Below are 10,939 nucleotides of genomic sequence, written 5' to 3'. Positions count from 1 at the left end.
CTCCTCCTCCTGCACTCACTGGCCATGCCGCAATACCTGAAGAGCCAAACTGTACACATATGGAAGTCCAACACTTCTTAGCCAGTATTTTATAGAAAAAAAAATATTATTTTATAAAAAAGAAAAAATTATTAAAATTTTATGTTCTATTTTTCTATTAGTATAGATTTTATTATTTTTTCTATTATTATAAAATCTTATTTGAAAGAAAAAAATATAAAATATTCTAAAGATAATATTTTCCCTGTTTTTTTCCAGGGTCACCTGAGCTCACCCACGAGCCCTGGTGCTGCAGGCACAGAACCCTGTGCTCACAGGGCAGCCGGCGATTAGCAGAGCAGGTCAGGGTATTCCAGATGGGCAACCTCACACCTCAGAGGAGCTTTCAAACAACACTAGACCAGTCCGGGGAGTGACAGCGTGAATTGTGGGTGCTTGAGGGTCAAGGAAAAGAAAAAGGGCTGTGGTATCCCATACGCTTTCCAGTTCCTCTTCAGGAAATCATTAGTAGCATGACCAAGAAAATAAATTCCAAGCTGAAAGAGATCTGTAAGCCCTGACAGACACCAAAACAGGCAGGACCCTCTGCCAAACTTCAGGCAATGTTTTGACTCTTCAGCTAAACTGCTTTACATGCCATTCATCCCCTCCTCCCTGACCCCCAGCTTTACACAGGAAACAGCTTTACCTTTCCTGCCCAGAGCTCCATTCCAGTCAGCTGTGGGAGGTGGGGAGGCCACTACAGCTACACCCTGTGTAAGAACAGGGAGAACCAGGCCCTTTGTCTTTAAAAGCTCAACACTGGCCTCGTGGATTTCCATGGCCAGTATTTTCCCACTTAATCATCTTCACTGTAATTCACAAAAGTAAAATAAACACTCTGCAGAGGGAATATCTGAGTTTGGCCAATATTTTGTTAACATATGCACACAGTGCTAGTTACTGTTTTTAACTCAATAACAATCTTTATTCTGCTATTTTAAAAGAGGTAATAGCTGCAACCTGCATTAAAAATACCTTTCAGACTGTAAAAAAACCACACAAACCACCACAGGTAGTGGAGGAAATACTGAAGGCTACAGCTTTTCTAGAACCACACACCAGTTTCCTTGATCATAGTAACTCTTTTGAACCCTCACACAGTCCAGGGATCTGCATGCTGCCTCCAGTTCCCCTTCACAGAACACATGGTAATACCGGTGGAAGACAGGGCTGAGTTCCTGTGACTCCCTAGAGCCAGCTGGAAACGATGCTGTATTGACACTTTCCCCTTTCTTTTTAGTGCCACCTTTGAGGTGCCACGGAACCAGCAAATCCTGAGAGTGAAAGGAGGTTCGGTTTGTGTGAACAGGCAGCCTGGAGTCTGTGACTGGCTCTGCATTGCTGACTTCGTCCTTCCCGTCATTAAAGAGTAGGTCAGAACATGCCAGGCCTTGGCTGCCGCTATCAGGCATTTGATCACTAAGTGGTCTCTGGGCCGCAGCAGCACTGATTTCCTCCTCCTTGTCTCTACTGCCATTCTTTTCCTTAAGGTATTTAGACTTCTGGTTTTTGTATTCTTGTTCCATTGCCCAGACATAAATGAGTGCTGTTCCACCAGGTCTCAGAAGCCGAGCTAGTTCACGGATGCTAGCCAGTCTCCTCTCCTATAAAGGTAAAACAGAAGTGTGAAGCCAGTATGAAAACAGAAAGACATGAGAATGGAATGGCAACAATTCCTCCTTACTAGCCCCGCCAAGATACAGTAAAAATCAGAGGATTTTTTTCTATTATTCATTTTCATTCATAATGTAGCCCATCACTATGTGCAAGCCAAGACATTTTCCTGAACACAATTATCTTTCCATTTGAAAATGGCGCTGTGCTGAGCAGGATTTCTTGGACACATCAGCCCAGCTGGAAACGACATACACCTCTTCACGAAGGTTGTTCAATATCCAAAATCTCAGATTCCGATCTACCAGATTCGACGATACACGACATAAGTTTGCAGCTGAAGGAGTCAGATTTACAGTTTAAACACAGGTGCTCTAACCACCCTAACAAAGATATGTCAGCTTTCTCCAAAACAGACTTCTTCCTAATTTCTATATTGCATTTGGAAACATTCCCTTAGGCCCTACCTCAGATTACAGCTGCATGGTCTAGAAACTTGTTGCAATTGCACAGTTCCTGAGCTTACACAGCCCAGAGACACAGCAGGCTAACAAGCAGTGGTGTTTCTGCTGTTCTGTGCAGATGGACAAGGAAGGCACAGAAAAAAACATGAGATCTGCTCAGGACCTGAGGCGGGAAGTAACACATCCCTTGAGCCTCAAAGCAGAGCCCCCTTCTCTAGTGTCGTTAATTGTACACAGACAAAAATGAAACGCAAACACCTATCTCAAAGTGCCAGGAGGAGCAAAGGCATCTGGCAAGCAGAAGGAGAATGTGAACAGAAAGTTTAAGCAGCAGCAGCAACAGCACAACAGCTTAACTCTGCTCTGACAACTGCTTACACCAAGTGCAAACCTTCCATTTCCCCCCATTTTGTTCTTCCCATGTGCTTCCAGGAGCCCAAACTAGCAGGTTTTTTGTAATATTAGTAGCTATGCAGAGCAATACAACAGTATAGAGAGGGGGGACTTACCGCTGTTGAGAAATGGTGGATTACAGCAATAGAGATGCAGGCGTCACAAGAACCACTGCGGATTGGCACCGACAGGGCATCACAGACAAATGCCTCCAAGTTTTTCTCTCCACAAATATCCACCAGGTTTTTGCTGCGATCACAGCCAACCTATAACAGAAAGTGTTTCATTAAGCTTTTCATAAGAGGATAATTACAAGACTGGAAAAATGATTTTCACTTGATGCTTACAGTAATAGAGTCATCACAGTGTCCTACTGAGGTAACATTTTAGTTTAAAATAAAAATGAGAGCAAGCGTGAGAAAATAGTCTTATGTAAGAGGAATATATGGTTCCCAAGTACAGGCAAAAAGAAAAAAATCCTGATGCTATCTCAAAACAAAGATGGCAGACCGGATAATAGCTCATTATAGCACCCTGATTTTGAACCAGCTTAAGACAGAACAGGTTTCAACCTAACTTTTCGTCAAAACCGGCTTCTCAGGTATCTTGAAACCAGCAGAACAAGAGGTGACCTAAGCTCAGTATTTTCTTTTCCTTCCAATTGCCATTTGTAACCTGACAACACCAGATACTGAACCCACAAAAGCTGAATCTACAACTGTAAATGACAGTCTGGTGACTTCGGTGGCATCACTGAAGTATGTCACACAGCTTCACTAAGCACCCACGTTTCATCATTTCAGTGAAAGGATGTCCTGGGGTACACTCCCCTTCACCCTCAGTATCACAATCCACACAAATTTAAGCACAACATAATTTTCCACAGTTAACATAATTTTACATGGTTCTGTACAGTCCAATGAAGTGACCCCCAGGAACCATTTCAGGGCACCTCATAAAATGTGTCCATATCAAAGATGGTTTAAAAAAAATAATCTAGAAGAGGTTTTTTATGCGCTTTCATAAAAATATAAATCCAAATCTAGAGCCTTCTGAAAGAACAAACAGAGCGAGGCGTACACCACCCTCATTTTCATGTCTGCTGTGCACACTGAATACTCAAACCCAAGCCCTGCTACTAAGTCACATATCAAACTCAGTTTGTATGAGATTATTAAATTTATTTTGGTTTTCAACAATCAGCAACAAGTAGATGGCAGAGAACAGATTCAGAATCCTAAATAATCACTGCTGACAGTGTTTATTGTTTTTGATGCTGAAAGAATACTAAACTATCCTTGATGCAAGAAAATAGCAAACAACCTGGTCTGGATTAATCAGTTCAGCAGAGACAACAGTACTCCTAAAATTAAAAATCTCTTTTGCAAGATTAATGAAAATATATTTATTTTCTATCATAATTTATCATAACTATCATAACATATTCATTTTATCAGTTCAAATCATTTTAACTTTCACTCTACCATCACAGTTTCGAAGAAAACCGGAATTCTGTTACAGTCGTATGTCCTGAAAACTTCCAGGCGAGCCACTGGCCAGTCAGGTCCCTGACTCTTGGATCAAAGTAAATGAAACAGTTGTGAAAATGTCAACCTGACAACCCAAGATAATCCTCCATAAAACCAGTACTATAAAGATGTGCATATTGTCCTGCCAATTAGCTCTAAACAGACCTGAAAAGATCAATCCTAGCATTGCTTTCTTCCCATTTATTCCTTGGCCTCCACGTTTACTGAAGCACTGAGTGAATACTGTTATTTATGAATAAAAAAAGGACACTCTTGTTTACTTGGAAGTAAACACAAATCCCCATCACTTCACACTGGAAGCCAACTGAAGGGTCTTTAAATTACTCTCATCATGGAATGGATTTAGCTGACAACCTGCATGTTAGAGATTCCACACCTCATTACCCGTGCTTTCAACTGCTTCTGCAATTAAGACATTAGCATGCAGTATTTAATAAACCTCAAAGGACCAAATTCACTCCTGGCAGAAAGAGGGAGAAGAATATTTTCAACTTCCGCTGACAACAAGCTTTCCCATAAAGAATTGCTTTGGCCCTGCGCATCTACAGTAAAAATGGGCTGGATAGTGGCACTCAATCGTCCCAAAGTGACCTTGAGGGGGACTCTCTGTGTTGATGAAATCCAGTGAACTGAGGAGGAGAACAAAGGCACGACTGCCGGAACGTGAAGTCCTCATTTGCATCTAAATTATATCAAATAATTACGAAGGCAGGCTTACTTCTTTGTCATACTTATTAAAGTGAATCTACATTCAAAGCAAAAAGATTTTGTTTCGCAATGAAAATGGAGACTTGAAATGGATCACTTGGAATGCACAGCTGCTCCAATATAGATATATTAGGCTAAAATCTTGTCTTAAATGTAAACATTATGATAGGTGCTACATACATATGCCTGAATGCTGAACACAGGGAGTCACCACAGATATGCCTGGTGCTGGAGCTAAGCAAATTTAGCATATTTACCAGAATTTTCTCTGCATGATACTTTAAAAGAATTTTAATCACCACATTCTTGCGTTTTCTAGTTTACATGAAACATTCATTAAAAAACAAAATTCATTGATTTCAGTCTCTTAGAAAACATTAAGGTAGCAAAAAGCAGTTAACTGCAGTGGTGCAATTCCTGCTTACAGCTTGAAAATAAGCCTATGATTTTTATGAGTGTAAAAAACATTTACAGCAAGGAGCAGAGACCTCAAACTCAACTTTTCCCGGTTATGTTACTGATTTCTACATTCTGAAGCACATGGAAGCTTTTATGTGATGAAGCTTCATTTACAGAAAACAATTCAAATGAATATTTTTATTTAGAACAGCTCCATTTTTCTCTAATTCAAAATGTAATCACGACATTTTTAAAAATATCAAAATATAAATGGAATGCTTTAATTTTTGCCAGTTCATATCTCTAATTTTGATGCTCAACACAGGATACTGTCCTTGCTGACACCTCTTCTGGAAGAGCGGAGAAAGGTAGATGAATTACTATTAGTGTCCAAAACCAAGAGAATCTGGTACATCTTTTGGTGAGCCAAGTGGTACAGATTTTTAAGGTTCACTATTTCTTATCATCTGTGAGTCTTCTCAATCCTTTCTTATACCCGTTTTCCCAGTTTTCCAAATCAAATTCCATGCTCAAACCCCGCAATTTCTCATATATATCTCAAATAGCACAGCTGACTACTCAGCTGAATCAACCTCTCAGCAATTTGCTCTGCACCTTTCAGCATGTCCCCAAAGGAGGTTGGCTTCTCAGGTCTCCCAGATTTTACTCCAGGCAGCCATTTCCACATCCCTGCCTTTCTGGCAGGTACCTCCACCCCTCTCTTCCCTGCTGTTTGTGACGTGGATGGAGGCTCACAGCAGCTCCAGAGTGGCCACTGATACCTCTGTACTGGGGCTCAGAATCCACTTACACTTTTAACAGGAATATCAGACACTGATTTTTACTGTATCTGGAGAAACATTAACGGCATCCAACCCCTGTTTTAAGCCAGGAAACATGTACTAGTACGGAGGCCCGTAACCCCACAACTAGAACCCCAAACACAAAACTTACGAGAGATGCCAAAGCATGTCGTCATTCTGGCATACAACACCCTCTCTTTAGGGCACACTTGGTAACACAAACCCTCGGACTAATGGAAGTATCAAAAAAGACTAAGATGAAAGAGGATAAGGGAAGAGAGAAACAAGTGTGACACCTGTGATTTGTCTGAGTTTGCAGCAGCTCTGTACTGGCTTCCTGGCAATGGGGTAAACCCAGGCAGATATCCCATCCCGCTCTGCTGTGGGCAGAGCACCCTTAACTCCACCATTTCAGTCAGGAGTAGCTAAACTAAGTTTTATAAAACTTGCCGTGGATCAGAATAGATCATTAAGGAGCACAAAACACTACATAAATAGCTTGCTTTGTAATGGTGCTGCAAATCTGCAAGACACAAATCCTCTTACACCTTTAAAATAAACATCGGTAAAGACAGGTTGATGTTGCCCACCATTATATATTTTCTTTCTAACTTATCTCATTATAACTAACTCTACCTGGTAGAATTAGTTCATTTAAGTATCTGGAAACCTGATTGATTCACTACATTAGAAACTGATTAAGAAAACGACATCTAATTCTGAAATCCAGCCACCAAATGGAATTATGTGGCTCCCTGGAGAAACACTTCAGCTATAACTGATAGCATGAGAGCCTCAAGGAACTACATTACATTCCAGCAAACACACACGTACATAGAAAAAGAGACACCAGCACAGCCGCAGCAGCACAGGCAAATCTTGCTCCGACTGGTGTGAGTCAGGCCTTTAGCATTCCCCATGGCGTTTTGTTTTTCCACTGTGTGCAGGCAGGGTGTCTGTGGAAACAAAGCCCTATGTCTAAAACATGGAGTTCCTTTCTCAATGACGAAGCGTCAGAACCAAGTGGAGCAGTTCAGCGTTCATTTGGTTTTGTGCTGCTGTTGCCCAGTTCCTTCTGGGCTCTCTTCATCCCAGATCTCCTGGCATTTTAACAATTCCTACTCATCGAGAGAAAAAGTCAGGAAAAGTTCCTCTGCCTCACCCTCCAATCACTGAAATACAGTGAACTGACTCCAAATACACTTTTGCAAGTTAGTTTTGTCTTTCCTGCTTTTACCTACTGATAGGAATCTGTTCTCAATCAACATGGACCCAGCGTAACTAAACCCCACCCACCATTATATAACCATACCACAGCAAATCTTCACTCGCTCTTCCTCACACCCTAGCAAAAATCAAGCTTTTATACAGTTGCAGCAGATCCCTGTTTGAGAGATGCTCATCTCACAGCAAAAGGGTGTCTTACAAGGTCATGTGAAATACAAGCAACACTACTGATTACCTTCAAAAGACAGGCACTACAAAAGCAGGAATGTCTGTATTAAATCATAAAGCATTTGGGCTCCTACATTGCCATAATTTTTCTTCCTCACATCAGTATTCTGGCAAGGACAGTAATTTCTTTATATATTAAAAAAAAAAAAAAATCATTACTCAATGCATATTCTGTTGCTTGTTACTGGAAACAGTCAAGGCCAGGCTGAATGGGGCTCTGAGCAACCTGATCTAATTGAAGATGTCCCTGCTCATTGCAGGGGGGTTGGACTGGATGACCTTCCAACGTCCCTTCCAACTATTCTATAATTCTATGATTTCCCACCAGTTTATCAGTGCAATTAAAACTATAAACCACAAAACTGAAAGGCTTTGTTTGTCTTTCACTCACATCTGAGCCCTGTGAGGAGGACGAACGTTCCTGTGAGGATTTACACATCATCACACCTACCTGAACCCTGGGAACTGGGAGACAGAGCTAAAGCTCATAAAAATTGATGAGATACATTGCAATGATGCTTGCAGATATGAATATTAAGCTTGGAAGTACTTAAATATAAACTGTTAAAATAATTCCCCCAAAGGAGGCTGGGTTGGGAGGAGATTGTAGAGAAAAAAAAAAGAACCAACAAAAAACCAAACTAAAACCATTTCTCCCTTTTGCATTCATTCAAACAATAAAAAGCTGGGTGAGACACAAAAAAGAAAAAGCAATCTGAAACTTTATTAAATTCAATCTTTTTCCACTCTTTGTCCTAACTACATCAGACTTGGATTCCATCTCTCGCTCAAACATTCTTAATCTGAATTTGTTTGTCATGAAATTGCTGCTCTTTCACTGTGTCAGAATAATGCAGCCATTACAGCACTGTCATTTTCATTGAGCGTCGCTGGACTCCTGTGCATTTCATTGTCACTCAACCGTACTGAAGTAGATCAGGCTATATGTAATCACCCAAAGAAACTGAAGCAAATACAATAGCACAGGCCACAGTGGAGGCATTTGCAGACAGTGCCTGAAGATTAAAACCATCAAGAGGGCTACCTTAGCTTTGATGTACCATTAGTGCTGCTACTTAAAGTATCCTATCTGAAAACGTACAGTAACCTTTATAGTACATGGCTTGCCTTCAGAAAGTGCTTGCCTCGGGTTTTCAGTATTTCTGAGTCAAAACACTCCAACCTACATGGCTGTACTGACAATGCTCTACCCAACCCCCATGTAAGTCCTAATTTCACAGCATTGCTTTATTGCTTCTTTTGAACAGGACCCAGGCTTAGAGCTCCAGTACACTGCATAAAGACTTACCAACTGCTGTGAGGCACAGGCTGCAGCAATTTATTCTGTTTCTGCCTGGATTTTATGCCCCCAAGTCAAAAGGAGTAAATGAGGGCGGAAACTGATGCCCTGAATCTAGAGAGCACTCTCATTATCCCAATGACGTACCCCATACACAAAGAATATTCTTTAACCCCTCACCCTTGGATCCATGCCCAACGCATGTAAATAGAAGTAACATAGTAGGAGAAACAGCTCTGTATAATCAGACCTTTCTGTTGAGCCCAAATAAGAACACAGGAGGACAACAAAAAGTGGAAAAGACTGCTCCTCTCTCCCACAGATAAAAAGAACGAACAGGCTGACTCATCCGACACAAGTCAGCATGCCAAGGAGCTGGGCTACCACTAATAATACTGATATATGACTAACACTTGTTCTACAGTACTTCCTATAGAACAGTACAGCAAGGGAATAGAGGTAAAAATCCCAGTAAGGAATATATGAGCAGGGAATAAATAAAAGAGGACTGATTTCCCACAAATCAGAATTCACAAAATAAAGGACTGGCGTCAGTTGCTTCTGCTGTTACAGAAATAGCCAAGTATTTAAAGTAGTACTTTGCTTCAAATAATAGCCATTACCAGTTGCTTTAGAGAAAGATGCACACACACACAAAAAAAATCATCATTTCTTCTCAAATTTAAGTGGAACCTCTTGTGTTCCAATTTGAACCCATTACCCCTTGTCCTATCATTGGTTGCCACCAAGAAGAGCCTGGCTCCATCCTCGTGACACTCAGACTTCACATATTTGTAAACATTAATGAGGTCACCCCTCAGTCTCCTCCAAGCTAAAGAGACCCAGCTCCCTCAGCCTTTCCTCATAAGGGAGATGCTCCACTCCCTTAATCATCTTTCTTTGCATCCCTGCAAAGTCTAGAGCTCAGCTCCAAACAAGAATAACTAGTTGTTACCAGTGGAAAATAAAAGGTCAAGGGATGCCTGAGTGAAGCAATTCCCAGGTTCTGTTTTTCAACCATCTCAACTGCTCCTTTAAAAGTTCCCTTTCACTGTTATTTTTCATGTTTTGGACTTCTCCTGACAGCACATATGAAGTGAGGTAACTCCTAAAGTAACAGAGCAGAGGTGCTGGCTGTCATTTGCCTGCCAGTAGATACCTCATCTTTCTTAGCTGGTTAACTGTGGGCCCCAGAAAAGAGACTGGTGCTGGCAAGTTCTGAACACAGCACATCGCAGAGATTTCGCCTTCTACCACACACCTACACAACAGCAATTTACCAAATTCATTGTAGGACCAGGCGACCTTCATGGAACCCTGATAAATTTTTCTCCTCCCTAGTTAGGTTTGCTGATTTTTCTTACAGGAGTCATGGTGAACAACTGAAATGTACTGAGCATCAATAATTATTTTCAGGCTACAGCAGTCAGGCATAAACACGCCTACTTAAAAATCAGTTGAATTTGTTCTAGCTTAGGAACAATAATGGAAATAAATCCATTACTAATACAGGCAGGGCTGTAAGTAACAACTTGTGTTTTATAGCTGAATATAAATAGGAGGGCAGAAACTCCTCAAACAGACAAACAAGTCTGACTTTTGTTATTAATAATGAATGTTCTGCCTTACATAGAAGTTTGCAAGCCTGATGGATTTCCAAGTGTTTCACACAGTACAAGCACATGAAAGAATTGGACAATTCTGGAACAGGGGAGAGCAGACAGCATAATGCACGCCTGTCAAAGATTTATTTTGGGTAAAAACAACAGAAGTTTGACCATTGCAAAAAAAGTCTTTGAGAACATCAGCAAGAATGATGCCAGAACTGTCTAAAAGTGAAGAAAAGGGAAAGGCCAGCAGTCTGTGCTGAAGTTGAGACTCCTCCATGAATTTTACGTTGGCATATTTACTGGGCCTATGCACAGAGTCAGAGGTGGGACAGCCAAACATGACATCATGCACAAATGAGCCACGCCACCAGGGCCACGGGAACAGCAGAGGATATATGGGAATTCGTGCTGCCCATGCAGATTTCAGGGACACGTACATTGCATTCCTCACCCACCAGCCAAAGGAAAAACTTGGAAGCATTCAAACTGCCCAACCATTTTTCCTTTTAATAAGCTTATTCAACAACAAAAAAGGCCAAAACATCCATTGCAGTTTTTCAATCCACTGCACCCATTACTATTTTTATTACCATATTTTGAC

The 10,939-nt window shown here is 41.1% G+C and overlaps 1 protein-coding gene across 3 annotated transcripts in view; it reads right to left on the bottom strand.

Moving 5' to 3' along the window:
- Positions 1-726: 726 nt before the first annotated feature.
- ALKBH8 (alkB homolog 8, tRNA methyltransferase) overlaps positions 727-10,939 on the bottom strand; it is a 45,331-nt gene continuing 35,118 nt past the window's right edge. For 2 of the 3 annotated variants that reach the window (XM_082052975.1, XM_082052976.1), the window contains 2 exons: positions 2,630-2,779; positions 728-1,646 (listed from right to left, as the gene is read on the bottom strand). In XM_082052975.1, the coding sequence (XP_081909101.1) occupies positions 1,077-1,646; positions 2,630-2,779 (720 nt within the window). In that variant the 3' untranslated portion in view covers positions 728-1,076. Of the gene's footprint in view, positions 1,647-2,629; positions 2,780-10,939 lie in introns of all 3 variants that reach the window. The other variant, XM_082052974.1, reaches the window with a different exon arrangement.

This window comes from Streptopelia decaocto (assembly GCF_964273445.1).
Source record: "Streptopelia decaocto genome assembly, chromosome: 1".
Taxonomy (NCBI): domain Eukaryota; kingdom Metazoa; phylum Chordata; class Aves; order Columbiformes; family Columbidae; genus Streptopelia; species Streptopelia decaocto.
This window is presented reverse-complemented; position numbering and strand designations above follow the sequence as displayed.